The 18,633-nt window shown below is 40.2% G+C and overlaps 1 protein-coding gene across 1 annotated transcript in view; it reads right to left on the reverse strand.

Moving 5' to 3' along the window:
* dph6 (diphthamine biosynthesis 6) overlaps positions 1 to 18,633 on the reverse strand; it is a 70,215-nt gene that overhangs the window by 11,075 nt on the left and 40,507 nt on the right. The window contains exon 13 of the mRNA XM_008311336.3: positions 1,737 to 1,985. Within this exon, the coding sequence (XP_008309558.1) occupies positions 1,737 to 1,985 (249 nt within the window). The remainder of the gene's footprint in view (positions 1 to 1,736; positions 1,986 to 18,633) is intronic.

Below are 18,633 nucleotides of genomic sequence, written 5' to 3' on the forward strand. Positions count from 1 at the left end.
AAAAAGTGACAGATCTGTTTGAAGTGGGCACTAACTGCCTTCTCCACAGCTGGACATTTAAACTGTACTTAATGTTTAAGGCTGCAGCTTGAGCTGTAGAAGTGAATTGTTTGAGTCACTTTAACTCACTAGCGGCAGTAGCTACATACCTATGGCTAATTTGTCTGTTGTATTTTTCTACTTATTTCTCTTTAGGGTGGTGGGAGGCTGGAGCCAATTACAATGATCATGGGGTGAAAGCTCACGACAACATAGACAGTACTCCAGTCTGTCACAAAGCCACACAGAGAGACAACAACCATTCACACTCTAAAGTGTGGACAGTAAACCCTCATGTTTTTGAAAAGTACAAAAAAAATTCACATAGACAGCTTTCCTCTGGATCTATATTCCACAAGGACACCTAATGATATGAAAAACTAGAAATATTTTTTTCTGTCTGGTTGACAACATGCAAACTCACACATACAAATTGGAGATTTAACTTAAAGCAGTGCTTTTCAACCATGGGGTTGCGACCCCCCACGGGGTCGCCTGGAATGTCTTGTAATTGCTAAAACAAAAAAGACAGATACAAGTGTTTTTTTAACTGATTATTTTAAAATTAGGATTAAAAACACCACATAAGTAAGTAAGTGCTCACTACTTCCACCCTGTGGCCCTCAGCCATATTTATTCATATTATTTAATAATAGACCCTATGACAAAAACAAATTAAGCCATTATTGAAGCATCAAAAAGACAGGAAGTGCTCCACATGTTCTTAAGTCTTTTTTTCTGTACTTTTATCATTTCCATCAGAGGAATTTCCCTGGATTGAACCCATCCATGAAGTGATTAACCCTTGCCACACAAAAGCATTGGGATGCACCTTTTTTGTTAATGCACCTGTGAGTGTGGGTAATTTATGGGGGTTGTGGCAACCCACCCAGCTCCAGAGGCCAGGACTGAACCTCTATTTTAAGTCCGGTTCAATTTTGTTTCAATACAACTTACCATACATTTCCGGAACTAGCCTGCATCCCTCAACACTTTCTCCACAGCTCTCCTCTGGAACTATATCCCACAAGGACTTGGAATGAGTAGACACCTAATTTTGTGAAAAACTAGAAATATTTTTTTCTGTCTGGTTGACAGCTGTCAGGGAGCAGGAGTTGGTGTCGGCTCCCCCTGTAGACTGAACAACAAACAACACCAGACGCAGGAGAAAGTCGCCCCGACTTAAATTAGTCGGGCCAGAACAGATTACTGTGGGAGGAGAGAGTCTGCCCCGAGAGACCGGTGCCCTGCAAGACTTAGGGAAGAGGAGGATGTAAGCCGGAGAGGAGGAATAGAGGGAATAGAATGGAGAAGGTGAGGAGGGAGGTGGCAGGAAAGAGGGGAGGAGAAGGGGGATAAGCTGCTTGGAGAGTTGAGCCGGGCTCCAAAACGGTGTGTGGGGGCAAAGGATTAGGCAGGCTCTGAGGAAGACATCTGCTTCTGAGCCCAGCTCACCAGTATCAAAGACACCAGCGTTTCCCACATCATCAACTTTTCATGAGCGCGCTCACTGGTAAATATCAGTGGCAGCGGCCGGGGTCTCAGGAGAGGGAAGAAGGGCCAGGAAGTTTGAACTTGTTTCCAAACACAAACCGAATGGATTCTGTGGCAGGACTTAAGTACTTGATAAAAACCCCACTTCCAGAAGATGTCATCTCTTCTCCTCACAGCTTTAAGTGTGTACTTGATTGACTGACCTGATCTTCATCTTTACTCCTCATCATGCTCTGCCAGACAGCTCTGATGATGGGAATGTCCTGGCGCTTGGTGGCGTAGCACTGAGCCTGAATAACGTGACCCAGAGTCAATCCACTGACTGCAGCCTCCAGGACTTTCTTCACATGGTTGAAGGAGAGCAGGGCCTGCACCCTGGTACTGGACTGGATCAGCTGCATGGTACATGGGACCAAAGCAATTTGGCCAGCACAGAAAACTGAGTCATCCACCTGGAAAAGACACCAGAGAGATTAAAAAAAGTGCTTGAATGATCATTTTGAATGGAAATATATTAGTCTACAACTGTTTCTTCCCAGTTAAACCCAGTTCATGACAATAAAGCTGACAGCTAGCCATGTTAGCTGGAGCATCGGTAGTATCAACTAAAGCAGTGGTTCTCAAAGCTGGAGCATCGATAGTATCAACTAAAGCAGTGGTTCTCAAACTGTGGTACGTGTACCACCGGTGATACGCGGGGATAATTTATATTTTCACATATACATTATCAATTGAATACATCTGAAACATACCATGCACAATTAATACAACATTTAAACATAAACATCTTCATAAACATTTATAAACATCTCTCCTGTGTGGTGGAAGCTAACAGTGAAGGCCTATGCTGCTGTATTCTAATGTTGGTCATCATGGTGGTACTCAGAGAGATCAATGTTTTCACAGGTGGTACAGAGTATAAAAAGTTGGAGAACCACTGGAATAAAGAATCGCTTAGTTACTGAATTAGGATAAAAGTAAAACAAGCCAAAGGTTAGCTGAAATAAATAGTGAAGTTTATAAGAACATTACCAAGTCACTGTAGAAAAATACAGAAATATTCTGAGGTAAATTCTCTTTTTCATGATTGCTATAATTACCTTCGTAAATTGGAGATGTGGATTTGATGTGCTTTGACTAAACTGTTAGATCTGACCTCACTACTCTAAGAAAAATAATCTTAGAAGTTGTGAAGAACTTCGTTTCTTTAAAAACATCAAACTGGATGTAAGATGTCATCGACTCTAAAGGAAGTTCCATTATAATAAAAAAAAAAGTACAACAATCACCGGTGAGGTGGTAAAATCAAATTAACATTAATTATAAGCACATGTTTGAGTAGCAGTGCATTAATTATCATCTTATCAACCTTCCATTTTACTAATGCATCTTATCGCCGACAATTTTCATTTCACAGTTATAAAACGAGCAGGTACTCTGTGAAAAACAACGCTTATCCACGGCTGTGGCACCGACGTTATTTATGAGCACAATTAACCATGTGATAATAAGCTCAATTCACTGTTAAATACCTCAGGCTTTTTTGAATAATGAAACTTGGGGGGGATAAAAAAAATCCATCCGTTTAATGCTGAGAGGCGAGTTAGGATGAGCGGTGACATTCAGGAGGTCAGGTCTTTGGGGAGTGCGTGCCTTAGCCATGTTTGATGATGAATAGCATTAGCGCTGGACACTAGCTGCTGCTGGTCAATGCAAATAGATGCGGGTGACATGGTGATAATTGCTGGCCTACGCAGGGACCTGGGAGCACATGCAGATGTCCATGAAGGATCAGAGGGGTCTGAATCAATTGATACATCACTCCAGACGTGATAATTTGCTAATTAGCAGAGGCACAACCTGTGGTATTAGGTTTCGCAATGAGATTAGCAAGGATTAAGGGGGAGTTAAGATCTTGGTTGGGATTCAGCTTCTGTGGCCAGAAGTTTTCTCTTTAAGGTATTTAACTAGCAACATTTAGGCACCCCTGTTTGTTACCAACCCTCCTTCATTTCCTTGTACGTACACCACAAAAGGTCAAAGCAAAACTACCAGAGAAATGCATATGATATGCCACTGATTGCCTAACTCAAGTTAACTAAACATGACACCCAGAAGGTAGTCTTGAGACCTTTGCCATTACGTTTATTAACTCTTTTTCAAGTAGTTTTCATCTCCTGATGTTGACAGGATTTATCCAAATTCTTCATCTCAAATTCACAGTTCCAGGGCCGTAGGAAGAAGCAGCACCACATATCTTAAACCCTTAAACAATTTCCTGATCTGCGTTTTAGCCTAGTTGATGCTAGTTCTAGGCAGGACCAGTCATTTCTTTAGGAGTCCTGACAACCTTTTCAGTGTCACTCGCAGGTCTAGAGTTTGAGACCCCTAATAAGAACCTTCACAGATGCTGACAGTCCAATCAGCAGCGTGTTGAATCAGTCCCTGATTGGACAGAAGTCAGTCTTGCGTTCCGCTAGAATTTGCAATAATGATTAAAGGTTCAGAGTCAGTTTTTTATTTAATCTGAGTTTTTTTCATTTTCTGTCTTTTTTGCTCAAAATCACTGGAATGAAGCAGAAGACAAGACTCCAAAAAAAAAGAGAAAAATAAAAGTTAGCAGAAAGCAGAAAGGTTTAGGCTCCTCTGAATCCCAACCACTTGGATCAAACTCATCTCAGATCATTTACCTGAAACCAACCTGGGAGTTTGTATTAGAAAGTCTCAGGGAAGAGCCAGATTCCTGAACATCAACAGCAAATTGTCATTGGCATTCCATTTACGAAACCATCAAATGGCATCTAACCAGTCTGACGGAGACGAGCTTTATCAGGTTGGAAGGATGGCTATAATCTTTTAACAAGCTCGTTCCGATGAAAAGCCCTAGCTCCAAGTTGAATTCATAAAGGTCGGCTACCATTTGTCAATTTGAATATCAAAAGGGGGCTCGCGTGGGGCCCCGGCACTGTTAAAAGCAGACTCCCATGGCTTCCACCAAGCAGGTGTGTGATGATCAATTATTAAGCATCCCGCTCTGGTTACTCTTGGTGGGAGGTGGAATTGGGGATTTGCGGTGTGGGGGCACATGTGAACCTGCGTATGAGGGGAAGCGACAGCAAGGAAGAGGAGAGCGAATACTATTTACATAAAATTAACAGTTCAAAAGAATGAGTTCACACACCAATCAAACTTGTTAATTGACTGTCAATGGAGTGTCCCTGAATATACAACACAACTACATTATTCATCTTAGGCCTTGACAGGAACGACAGTCCAATTTGCATGGGCGTTCTAAACGTGATCAACAACCACAATGCCGCATGCATTTTTAATGAACGGGAGATGGAATCCTTTAATATTCATAAGGGTCAAACAACTGCATGTGACATTAAACTTTCTATAACAAGGTAAGTATTTTTCAAATGCTAACCATATCAGTTTAAATGGCCCACGGAGAAATGGAAAGAAGTGCTGTCTCTGCTAAAGTTGGTGCATTTTGGGTTTTCTGTGACATTAAAATTGTTCATACTACAACCGGAGGATCGATGATATATTTTAGAAGCTGACGGAAGCTGGTAATTGGATTTTCAAAGTATATATATTAATATCTTGGACTGCAGCAATAAGAACAACTGTCAATGGGAAATGAAGAGCTTTGTACAACAAAGGTACAATAAGGTTGGGGGCCTGAAGATGCAGGAACCATCATGAAACAAATATAATTTTAGGTTATGGAAAATGTGGAAAAAATCTCAAGCAAATCCATTAACATCAGCGCTGCAGTCCCATCATAGATGCACTATATTTGAAAGGCATGTATAACCTGACAGGAAGTGGGTGATTTACCTATATGTGATTAATACTAGCAACTTTTTGTGTTAAATTTTCAACGTGTAACCTTTGAGATCAAACGTGTCGATAGGCTTTTCTTGGCTTTGCCGTAAGTTTTGTTAAAAAAGGTATAACCTGACAGGAAGTGGGTGAATTATCTATATGTGATTAATACCAGCAACTTTTTGTGTTAAATTTTCAACGTGTAACCTTTGAGATCAAACGTGTCGATAGGCTTTTCTTGGCTTTGCCGTAAGTTTTGTTAAAGAGACTCCTTAAGTTGACATATTTTCCAAAATGTTTTATCACATCAACACGTGACAAACCAGTTACTATGGATTCACAGTAATAGGACCACATCACTCACCAACGATAAAGTGTCTTATGTTTAAGAATGTATTGACGTCATACTTAACTCTACAATGTTCAGAGCCACAAAGAAGTGTGTTTTGCTACAAGGACTTAGCTCTAGGTCTGTTAAGTTTCTTAAGCTTCTGAAGGGCTGACTTTGCTAAATAACCACAAGCAGAAAAAAGCCAATGGTATCTTCGCTGTCCTACGCAGGGAAAAGCAAGACACAAGCCTGTCCTACGCAGGGAAAAGCAAGACACAAGCAGTTGAGGCAGTTACTGTTTACTCTGGTACCAACAAGTTACACCTTTTACCTCAAGGCTCCAGTAGCTAAGGGTTGGTGGGTGCCTGTGTTACCATGGAGATGTAGGGATTTCCCAAAAACATTTCTTTTATTTTCATTTTAAAAAGCTACTTTAACAGTATCGTTTACAATATTACAATAACTCCAGATGAACTGCTGCTCAGTTCAATCAATGAGAAGATAACAACACATGCTTTCTACTTCTGATCTCCACCAACCTCCACCTTTCTGCCTTATCGACCTTTATCTCGCAGCAATGGCACCATCAGTTTTCTAATAAACCCAATGACTCAACAAAAGGTCACCAACCTCAAAGACGTTCTCTGTCCATCTGCGTGAAGTGCAGACAGTAACATATATGTAAATGTAACCAGGAAGCGTCTGTCTGTGTCCGCTCCAGCCCCTAACGGTGTCTCATTTCAGGCTACTGTGTCTGAGGTGCTTCTAATTGTGTGTTTTTTTTAAAGCTCTCCCACAGATGACCAGACAGTGCCAGACTGTATTCACATCGGTGTAGGAGCCCTCTGGGCCCCCAGTCGCGCCGAGGACGCCTCCAAGTGTCATTAGCGAAGCTTCAGATTGGTACAAATGAACGAGGCTGCGCCTGGATAAGATGACCTGGTATTGACGAACAGTCAGGTTTTGCAGCGCGGTCCCAAGGACGGAGCGAGAGGGAGAGGTGGGATGCTGCTCCACCGGTCCTATCAGATATGCTAATGGTCACATTTCGCTCCATGGAGACCTCATGCATAATTTAGGTGGAAAATGATAATACAAAGTGTGTAAAAAAGGTTAGATTAATAGGGTGTAACTTTTCCCTGGTGCAAGGACACGTGTAAGCAATAAGCTAGAGGACAGTGGCCGCTCGGGTATCAGCTACAGTGTGAGTAATTACATTCAGAGTTTTATAAAGATGTCTGATACGTCTTTTCGTGGTGATGTTGTTTACAAATTGCTGTCCCATTACATTAAAACGTCAACATATGTGACAGGTAACACTGAACATGAGCCTCCAAGATGACTCTTCTCAAATGTTTCTAGTGCTATTTGTAATTTGACCAAACTTCAGCGTCCTAATGAAACTGTTTCTGTGAGATAGGCTTCACAGGTTTATTACCTCAGACTCGTAGGAATCCTATTTTATACTAACTATATTTTATGAATGATCACAAATGGCAGTATAAAAACTGTAACTATGAATTATTTTAGCTTTATTTGAACTGAATTTTGAAAAAAAAAAAGATATAATATCTTTGACCTAAGCTTCTGCCTGGAATTTTTTCAAGAACGTTAAGAATAAAATTAAATTCTGACTCTAGTTACACAAAAAAATCAATCAAGCATATTTTGCAACTTTTTTTACATTTTAAAATGAATGAAAATGTGTCTTTTTCTGTTCCTTTTTTTTTACATAAAATAATATCTGACGTTTTAAAGTTAGTTCAATAACAGTAAAGGATTTGTTACTTTAATGTTATAATTATTTTAGCCCAATGCAACCAAACCTATTTCTACATTTACCTTTGTTCATAAACATACAACTCCAAACATACAACTCCAGTGTTTTTCCATGTAGGCTGTGCACAGCTATTCATTAATCGATGCTTTTTGCAGCCTGCTGGGTTAATATGTGGCAGTGATTTCCAACACTGTGCCGTGCCGAGTTCCATTAGAGATCATTAGGAGTGTGGTGGAATTATCCAATTCTGTTAAATTGGTATGAAAACTACTGAATTATTAATTCACTGTAAATAATTTGTAATTTGTCTATGTAACAAAGGCATGCGCAACAATTAAGAACTCTTCCACTAGGTGGCTATAAAAACTAGAGACTGAAAAAGATCATTGTGTGTGCGTCTTTCTTCAATTCCTGCAAATTTTGTTCAACAAAACAGGCCAACATTCAATACTAAGTAGGTAACCTATGAGTAAATTAAAACTGGAAGATCATTAAAGTTTAAAGTTTGTCCAATATATTCTATCTCTCCCACTGGGGGCGCCATTAGAGTTTGAAAACTATACAGGCCTGAGATGCATGCAAAACTTTGCAACAACAAACCAAAAAAAAAAAAAAAAATTGGGTGTGATATCAAGTTGAATATACAGACAACAGACGACACAATGATACAGCGGCTGGACAACAGGATCTGACACTACAGTCAATACAGGAGCCTCAAACATCAGCATTTGTCAGCAGTCTGCCAACATCCAGTCTGATCTCAGGACAGTTGTGGTTTGGCAGCAGTGTCACACCGATCACTGCATCATTCCACTTAGTCTGTACGACTCCGGCTTTAGCAGCAGTCACATTGTGATGTGGTCATCAAAAACATCTGGCGTCATCGCAACTGTGTGGCAAATGTTACCTCAGGTTACATGACAGTGACATCAGCCGTCTCCGAGCCTCACCGTCCCAGTGTGATTTGGGACAAACGTCACCGTAACCCAGAAATATCAGAGCGCGGTCAGTCACTGTCTGAGTGGTTCACTATCCGAGCTGGACATTTACTCTCCGACGTCCAGCAACTTGTTTCATTTGTCAGGTCAAACAAGTGGACGTGGACAGCAGTGACATCATCAGTGTTTATAAAATAGGAAAATGAATACAGTACATGGTGTTGAGTTTCAGCTGAATTATGAACATTTGAATTAGTTTATTAAAACAAACTTTTAATGCAGTTTAAAATATAAGTATTTCCTGTTTCTTTGTTCCGATCATAATACCATAAATGGAATATCAATGTGGGTGGATTGAAAAATATATATTTTACACAGAAACAAATATGATCTTTATTATCTGTTAAGTAATTAAAATGTATTAAACTATACAAATCTATTACAAAGCATGCATTTTGAATTGTGTTTTTTTTAAATTAATTATACTTCTGCTCTCAATTTTAATATTACTGCTACTAAAATATATTTAATGACTGCAAAATATTAATACAAATACTTTAATCATAACCAGGAATATTTCTCACCCCATTTGTGAATTTAAAAAAAAATACATATACTGTCAGTGTTTCCTAAACTCAGGGTTGGGGCCCACTAACAGGTCAAAGCAGATTTATTTTGTATCAATAAAGAAATTAGTTTGTTTTTTTTGCCTTTAATTTTGAATGTATATGATTTTTTTTTTGTGTGATTCGTTAATAACAAACAAAACTAATTTAAATGTTTGAGCGTCCACAAATGATGAACTCTCAGTTAAGCAGTTAAAATTGACTGGAACTTGTTTGTTTTTTATTAGTTATTCTACATTTATTTCATAAACTGCTTTTGTAGATTTTAATAGATTTCTTAAATATTTTAAGGTAGGCACGAAAGACAAGTTATTTCATTAAATTGAAGTACTTTGTTTTGAGGATTTGACAAACAAAGAGTTTATGATCCCTGTTTGTTGGCTGGCACTTTGTCGGGATGGTTCGCTGTGATTTCATCTTGATCTGGCTTCCAGTCTGTGCGTGTGTGTGTGTGTGTGTGTATAACTCCTTTCAGCATTAGTGCATTCAAAGCAGATCACGTCTGCGAGTGGGAAATGATAAGAGATGGGCTCGTGTTGTGCTGCAGCCCTGAGGAAATCCAGCCTCCTCTGACACCTCATTTCTACATATACGAACCTTTCCAGCAGAGGCAGCAGCTCTCCTGCAGAACCTCTCTGCCCGTGTTAGACTTTCATTTATGGCAGTTTTGGAAGGAGAAAAAAAAAAGGAAGATTCTTGCCTTTTTTATCCACTTCTCTTTCCTGTATGTGCTCCAGTTCCAAGACCAACCCTTCTACACTCAGCTGTCACACAAAATCAGCGTTACTGAAAGAGCGACATAAATAGCAGCATGCAGAGCACAGACAAAGACAAATATAGGGCAATTCTCTGAAGTCCACAGCTGGATGGTATCTCAAAAATACAACGATAACCCTTTGCCCACGAGACTTACTGTAATGTTAAATATGGGGAAAAAAACCCCTAAAATTTCACAAATATCACTACTGATGTGAGCAAAGCAGAAACACTGCCATTTCCCAGCGCCACCGTCTGGGGGTTTATGTCCACTATTTATTATTGTATTACTTATGTTTTGTCATAGACAAGGAACCTTGTGGGAGAAAAACACTGTTATGACAGCGCTGGTCATTTTTATGTTGGTTAGGAGCTACTGTTCACTGCTGCGACCAAGGACGGAGGAGAGCGACGGCTGAAGGCTCAAGGATAGATTGAAAAAAGGAGGAAAAACTGTGTGTTTTCACCACAGACTGTGTATAAAAAATGGTCATACAGAGGCTTAAGTCAAACTGAGTTTGAGAAGTAACTCCATGTTTATGTGAGTCTATGAGATGCTAGCTTCCACTGCTGGAGTAAGGTCTTAGCATGTAACCTGCTAGCCTCCGTTCTCAGCATTTAACAGTCTGGTTAAAAGTAAAATAAAAGATAATAAAGATTAGAAATAGGGCTTAAGTGAAGCCCTGAAAGAGAGACAAAAGAGCTCTCGGGTTTGAAAAATAGAAACATCTGTTTATGTAAGTCTATGCTGCTAGTTTCATTTCTTAGTTAGTAACAAGCTAGCTTCAGTTCTTAGCATATAACAGTCCTGTAAAGAGGAAAGTTGAAGATAATAAAACACTGGATGTAGGTACAGTAGGACATTGGTGATGATGCTGCGCCCTGTGAGGCCCTGATTTCCCTCCATCATAGTGTATGTACAGTATGCCTCATGCAGCCATGATGCTAACACCTAGCCTCAGAGGTTTGAGATTATGAAATCTGTGGATGTTGTAGGAAAAATGTCCTAATTTGCGATTCATGAGAAAAATCAGTAAAAATAAATTGTGTTGCGAGATTTCCTGGGTGTACAGTCCAACACCAGCAGGTTCTCAGAGCCATAAGTGACGCAAGCACCTTGGCTTGTCCTGCTGTGATTGACAGCCGGCAAAGATGTGTCTGTCATAGGCTAAATATATTTAATCCAGTGTAAAATCAGTGGTCCTTCAAGCTAAATGCATTACTTGTTCTACAAATGGCGCTTACAGCATCCCCACCAGGGCAATGAGGGTAAGTGTAACACACATTTTCTTAACACATTATTATCTTTGTTACTTTTGCCGTTGCTATATTGATGTATAAAATAAAAAAAAAGATGAATCAAACATCAAATACTAAGACATGGTATTGCTCTAACTGTCGGCAGCTCTGGGATGTGGACCAGGACGGATGTTTTTTTCTTCACTGTGTGTGAGACAGAATGCCCTGTGTGCCTTCAAGTGTCCTAACCTCGCCATTTCTGACAAATTGGTTGTGAGCCTTTTACGACTGATGCACATATCGGACAAAATCCTTCCTGCCAAGCTTCCTCGATGACCTGCCCATGGGACATGACACGTATCTCTCCATCAAAGCCGATCCTTCCAGGACAATGCAAATTATGACAAATTCCATCATTCTGCATTATGCACTCTTCCTGCTAATCTCCCTAATTCGAGGGAATCGTGGAGGGTCTTGCTGTTTCAGCTGAGGGGCATGTTTGTCTGATTGAATGATGCTGAAACTGAAGCACACTCCAACCTCCCCCGTTCTCTTCCCTGTTTGCTCCCCCCTTTTCCCCCTCTCTCTCCCTTCTATGTCCATCTTGTCTCTTCTGCCTGCTTTTATTTGAAGCTACATCTCTTGGTCTGTCTGGCAATAGAAGCATTAACTCAACCTGGGCACAAAGGAATTATGTCACCACAAAATGCTGCGCTATTACAGTAGTAACTGTCAGCTGTGTTCAGGGAACGCAAAGGGGTTTGATATGAAGGATTGGGCCACAGTAAAAGTGTCTGGGTTAGAAAAACCAGTCTCAGACCCGAGGATGGAAAAGTGCTGATCTGATGAAAGTCTGTTCCGTCTCTCTGTAACTGCTCTTGTAGATGACACAAAACATTAGTCAGGACAAAAACGAAGCAAAAAAAAGAGAGAGAGAGATAAAAGACACGCAAACAGAAAAGGAAATATGGAGCAAACAAGACTGTGAGGTCAACAGAATACGGAGAGGAGCAGAGAGAGACGTGCTGTTTCCATTTCATCTCAACAGATGGCAGTGTGGTCGCATAAAAGAGCAAGAAGCGCAGAGGCAGAGCTGTGCATTTCATGTCCAGTCAAATTATGTCGAGTCTGGTCAGGAAGCAGCATCATCTTCATAAGATTTTTTTTTTTTTAATGGACTTTTATAAAATTACAGTCGCCATAGATGTATTTAAAATGTCGCAATTATCTAAAATAAACATTAATAACCAGAAAACTATCCAAAATCTGTCGATTTCCATCTATATTTTAATGTAATAAACTCAATTATCCCTTAATGTGACCAAACCAGTGACAATTCAGAGCAAAAAACAGTATTTTATTCAATATATGTAATACTGGTAATAACCCACTCACGCTATTAAACTGATAAAATACAATATGCTGCAGATGTACTGAATCCCAACTGGAAAATACAGCAAATATTACACTCTTTTCCCCCTACTTCCAGTGCATCAAATCCAACTCAATAAATTCTGACACGTGAAAAATATTGTGTACTCTAAATTATATAGGATGAATTCTTAACCTGAACGTCTCAACTTCATTACATTACACCTCAGACTTGTGGGGCCCTGACTTTTCATCATACAATAAATCCATAATATCAATAATAAATATACATCAGAGTTGAACATGCTGATACGTCTGCAGCAAAAGAGAGGAGGAAGTGGGGGAAAAAGGCGAGAGGATGTATATAATTCATCTGTAGCAATTTTTGAAGCGGGCTAAAGCATGCTTTGATGACAATGGCATTTGAAAAATGAATGACCCGGGTTAAAAGTTACTACTCTGAAGAATTGCCCCATGTGAAATTTATGATGAAACGGGTGGAAAAAATGTGGGAGTTAACTGGTTTTTCTAAATCACAAGAGAAGAAGACATCAAACACTGCAGCTGAGTGTGATGATCATTTATATTTACAGGCAACGACTGCCACAGTGCAACACATGCGTCTACAATGAATGCAAAAATGTAAATAAATAAAAGTAACAAAAACGTCTCACTGGATTTTAAATATATAAAATGTGTTGAATTAGTGCTTTGATTGACAATTCTAGAGTTTATGTTTATTAGTTAGAAAAGTTTACTAATAAAATCTTATCTTTTTTTGTTCATTCCCAAATTATAAACAAAATATCAAAATTTAATTTGAAATATTGCTTGTTAATTGCCACCTCCAAAAAAAACAACAATTTCCCAGATATTTTGTTATATATCCATAAGGTATAGATGGAGTACACTAAACTACATAATAAATAAGTGAATTTAAAGATCTTTATTCTCCTTCTTTCTAAGCTATTTAACTGTGTGATTCCTCGAAAGCCATTTGTCTGTTTGCATTCAATATTTCCAGTTATATATGGCAAATTAATTTTAAGACTTGTTTGGTTGTGTTTTAATTTTTTTTTTTTTACTGTTTGTGTGTGGGGGCTTTTTGTCTACACATGTAAATAGACATTTTAAAAAAGATAGGGAAAAAAATAAGACATTCTAAAATAAGGTCCAATAAAAATAGAGCAACTATTGAAATGCTGCAAATGAAAGAAACTCTGAAAATTAATTAAATGATGACCTGCCCTGAGGCCAACACCTTAGGTCTTTAGTTATATTATTTAAAATACATTGTATAAAATGCCAATCATTCTTTGTTTTTTTTTATTTTTGTTTTACTCTAACCACTGTGGTTAGAGTGACATCACCAAAAAATAAATCTCTTGATATTTAGAAACAACAAGAACCTGTGGACATGAGAATACATCTGCAAAAAAAAAAAATAAAAAAAATAATTTAGCTTTGTAGTGACCCCAAGGTCAACGCAAGGGTCAGTCTCTAAATGACATCCTCAACTTTCCTTTAGTTTTCAGTTGACGATCGTCAGAAGCTAAAAATCAAAGTTTGCTCCATTTCAAAATTCACCTGGTCATCAGTAAAAGCTGTGGATTCATTCATTCATTTACAAATGACTCTGTCACCAATTAACCAACTCTTCACTTTACTTAACATTGTTTACTCTTGGCCATAAATGTTAGAATTCCAGAAATATCCAATCCATGAGCAGTTTTTATTTTAGAGACTGAGACTCAAAATATTTCCTTAAAGACGAGGTTTGGATTTTTTTCTGTAATAGCTGTGTTTGAGCACATGTCAGCCATGGCCGCTTGTCACTGTCTGTCTCTCACACACACACGCACACACACACTGTGAATATAGTGGCTAGTTACCATAGCAATGGGAGGGTCATGCATTTGTCTCCCCTGTCCACGACAGTGATGGGAGTGGACAGGACAGGTGCCTCTGCTGTATTCACTTATTCCATTCCACACTGTCTGTCCTCAATCTGGACTCGAATGCAGGGGTGAAATTGGCGAGTAAATAGTTTTATATTGGGGAGTGGAAGGTGGGAGGGGTAATAATTCACATGTGGCACGGCAAATAATTGATGTGTTTTGACTGAATGTTTGCAGATGCGGTTGTAATAACACCGGCACATATCTGGTGTGCTGGGATCCTGACGTGATGCTTTTCATGCGACGATGTGATTTCTTCCGAAACGTTCACCCCTCGACTTCCCATCAGCTGTGACAAAGTGGTAAACAAACATGCACACGGACAAACATGCAGGGTTTTTTTTTTGTACTGCTAATAATGTTTTATGCAACAAACACACTCGTGTGTGTGTGTGCATGTGTGTACACATAAAGTGCACGTTGTTCTACATATTTATCCGTTATTTATTTAGCTGGACATCTCATATTATCCAGAAGAATTTAATACGCCTGTGTGTACATCCCCGTCTGAGGAGGCGGCCGCGGCCACTCCGCCTCTGCTTCCTATGGCTTGTTGACATGAAGCGAGGCAGTCAGGCACCAATAATAAGTGAAGAGCTGTTCAAAGGCAATTAGGATCAGTTGTCAGGTCCGAGCCCTTTAATGAGTGCAAGTGTGTGGCAGGGGCCGGGGCAGAGGAACAGCGCTGGCGTAGGTGACCGGCTGAGAGCCGATGCACTCTGACAGATCCAGTTCTTCCCCTGTCCTCGCCTGGTAGAGGCTGATACCAGCTCAGGCCCACGTGGTGGTGCAGCAGCAGCAGCAGCAGTAGTAGCAGCAGCAGCAGCAGCAGCAGCAGCAGCAGGATAATGTAACAAAGAGTGCAGTGACTCCTGAAAATGACTGCTGTCACAGGTCAGCCAATGGGTGGCTCTGTAGAGAGACAGGGGCAGTAGGACTGGTGGCCAGCACCATAATTACCTTCACCTCCTATCACTTAAGGTTAAACAAGTTTAACCTAATCACAACTGAAGTGGTGGAACTTACACATCTTAGTAGGCTCTACATTGTTAGAGTGTGGTAGTGGTAGGACTCCTGATAACCACCAGAAGGTTCTGGGTTCAACACCACCCAGTCTGTGTCTACCTCTGATACAAAGCCTAGTGTTAGTCCATATGACCAATCAGAATGGTCTAAATGGAGCTTCATGTACGATGGTAAGTTCAAATCCTCCAAGACAGATATTTTCAAGTGTCTAAAACATGGTCATTAAAACACACCACTCTCAGGTGTTCCACCAGTTTTATCATTATATCATTGATTATATCAGAGAAAACATGTAAGATTTGAGTATCTGGAGTTTAAGCGATCACCAAGCAAAAAGACCAGAAATCCAACAAGTGTACTATTTCTTGCTGTAAGGCAAGAGCACTAAACACTACTCCACCATCTGACCTGAATCGTCCAACCTGGTGGTCAACTCTGATCACATTTGGGCCTTTTTTTTTTTTAGTCGTTTTTGGTCAGACTTCATATGGTTAATAAAACAGCTCTGCTTTTGTTTTTAACAACGTATCATTAAAGATTACGCACAGGTGCCATGAGTAAATAGGAACGTGATCATCGGTCAATCAATTTCAGGTAAGAATGTCATGCTAACATAACACAGTGACTCAACTGAGCTTGTTTTTCTACACAGACACTTGGGTTAATTTGCACGTCACCACATCTGCTGTGATTGCGATGAACTAATTGTTTCAGTCATGGAATGTGACTCATGGTCCTGACCCACGGATTCATCACAAAGAACACACAGGTGTACGTGTGTGTGTGTGTGAGAGAGAGTGAGACCTGGCTGCGGGGCATACAGCTGACATGCCATTGTGCTCAGGTCTTCGCAGGCTTTGATCAGCCTGTTTTCTCCGTATCCGTCCGGTTCAGGCAAAGACAGTTGACCTCAGTGTTTGGAGCAGTGTGAGTAAAACCCAACAAGAGGCGCTGATTTTCAGAGACAAGAAATGAATCGGAGCTCGCTGTGGGGTGAAAAAGAAAAGGCTCTGAGGTGAAGCTCAACTGTCAATCAAAAACCTCTCCTGACTCTCCAGACAAAAGGCTGGACTCACTGCAGAGGATTCTGCAGACGAGGAAAGGAAAGAAGGAGCCCATTTGACTTTGTGTATTGAGTGAAATGAAACAAAAACAAAACTGTGTTAACATCCTTCCTCGGCAAGTAAAGACACGCGCTGCCCGACGCCGCCACCGCCACCGCCACCAGCCTCCGACACCTAATTTTTCACCCACTCAACAACCAGACAACTCTTCCTCCGCGCCTGGGCTCCCATCATCCCACGATGGAAGTGATCATTTGTTCCTTTATTGTTGTTGAAAACAGCACTGACTTGAGTTTGCACGCCGTCCCTTCGGTGTTAGCCTCCGGCGTTTGGCATTATTGGCGCATTATTTCACGCATGCCCTCCTCTTTTATCAAGCGCTCTTTAAAGTAATGTTAATAGACTAGAAAATGGAGACGTTTATGAAGTATGGGCCCTGTTTATGAAAAAATCCATAAAGAATGACAGGGAGAGGTGAGATAAAAGCAAGGTTTTAAGAGATGATGGCAAACAGGGGAGGAGGCGTCAGCTGCTGACAGGGAGCCTCCTCTGAGATCCTTCATATTTTATGGGATTAATTTTGGTGTATTAGAAATGAAGTTAAACGTCCTAATTAATCTGTTCACGTTGCATGAAGACTTCCCACGGCGTAGGTAACCCCCTCGCCCCCCCTCCCTCACACACTCACACACACTGTTTTGGCTAATTACTCTTCAGCTGTATATGAGGTAGATACAGTTTATTCCCAAATGGAGGGTGAGGGAGTTTCGAGGAGATGAGGAGGGGTGTTTGATGTGCTGAAGGTGGAGTTGAGGGGTGGTGGAATTGTGCAAGTTGGCCTTTTTTAGGATACTCAAATATTCTGAGATCAACAAAGGATAAAACTCAAGTGTGTACGTTAGGGGATTTTTTTATTGTGAGATCAACAAAGGACAAAAACTAAAAAAGTGTGTACGTTAGGGGATTTTTTTATCTCATAATCTCAAAATAAACTTTAAGGTCTAATGGTCTTAAGGTTATTCAGCGTTGGGAGTTTACCAGGTAAGACTCCAATCATACAGACATGATGTAGCCCGTCAGTGAGCATCAACTGGCGGCACGCGGGCTAAATCAAGCCCACAAAACCATTAAATCCACCCCGCGACTGGATTCCAAAACAGAAAATAATGTTAGACTAAAATGTGATTTTTATTCCTTTTTTTTAATTGATTGTTTTAGTAATGATGTATTACTAGTAGTAGTAGTACAGTATAAATATTACATTGCTGCTATGATTATCCATCTTGTTTTACTCTATCATAAAGGAATCTCAGTGGGTGGCAAAAATACAGATATGTGAAACCCCCAACCGAATTATCTTTTGTCATGACCTTTGACCCTCTGTTTTTAACAAACACACAGACTGACTTGCAGCTGTCAAACTTTTTTATGTCTGTCAGACGATAATTAAAACCATGGCAGCCGCCTCGGTCCACTCCACCCTTTAATGCTAAGCGTTAGCGTCAGATTCACTTCTGACTGATGTCTAACTGCCCACTTTGACAATTTCTCAAAAATCCAATGCAAATCATATCGTGGACCGAAGTGCATGGAGCTCTTTCTACAACACTGACCGTCACTCACAATTAGGGGATGGAACCAAGGGGGTTAGTGTTGAGCAGCGACTGGTGGCTAACGCAGTCAGCTCCCCGTATGCAGCCCACAGAATCTGATCAGTGAGTATAATTTCCCAGCAAATATCCCAGGGGTGAGGCCACTTACCTTAACAAGAGAGAGAATATGTTTAACAACCGTGCAGCTGAGAGTCTCCGCAGTCAGAGCGGGTTTGACTATTGTGTTTGAATGTGTGAACAAAAGTCCAAGGGGAATTAGCTGAGCTGTGATTCACAGAAGAGTGGGGAAAATTGATATTTTACTGTGATTAACTTGGGGGTCTTGTGTCTTGTACTTTGACAGTACTGCCATCCCCCCGACCCCCCAGACCGCCCCGACACATTCACATCTATTTAATCCTCTGTGGAAACATTTATTTAAAAAAAAATAAAAAAAATAAAAAAAATAAAGAAAATATTTACATAGAATCAATCTGCGCTGCTTCACCACCCTCCTGCAATAGTCGTGTACACCCTGTAGGTGCGTGACCCCAATTTTGGAACCAATGCTTTATAATATATATA

This window comes from Cynoglossus semilaevis, chromosome 1 (assembly GCF_000523025.1).
Source record: "Cynoglossus semilaevis isolate Cse_v1.0 chromosome 1, Cse_v1.0, whole genome shotgun sequence".
Classification (NCBI taxonomy): Eukaryota; Metazoa; Chordata; class Actinopteri; order Pleuronectiformes; family Cynoglossidae; genus Cynoglossus; species Cynoglossus semilaevis.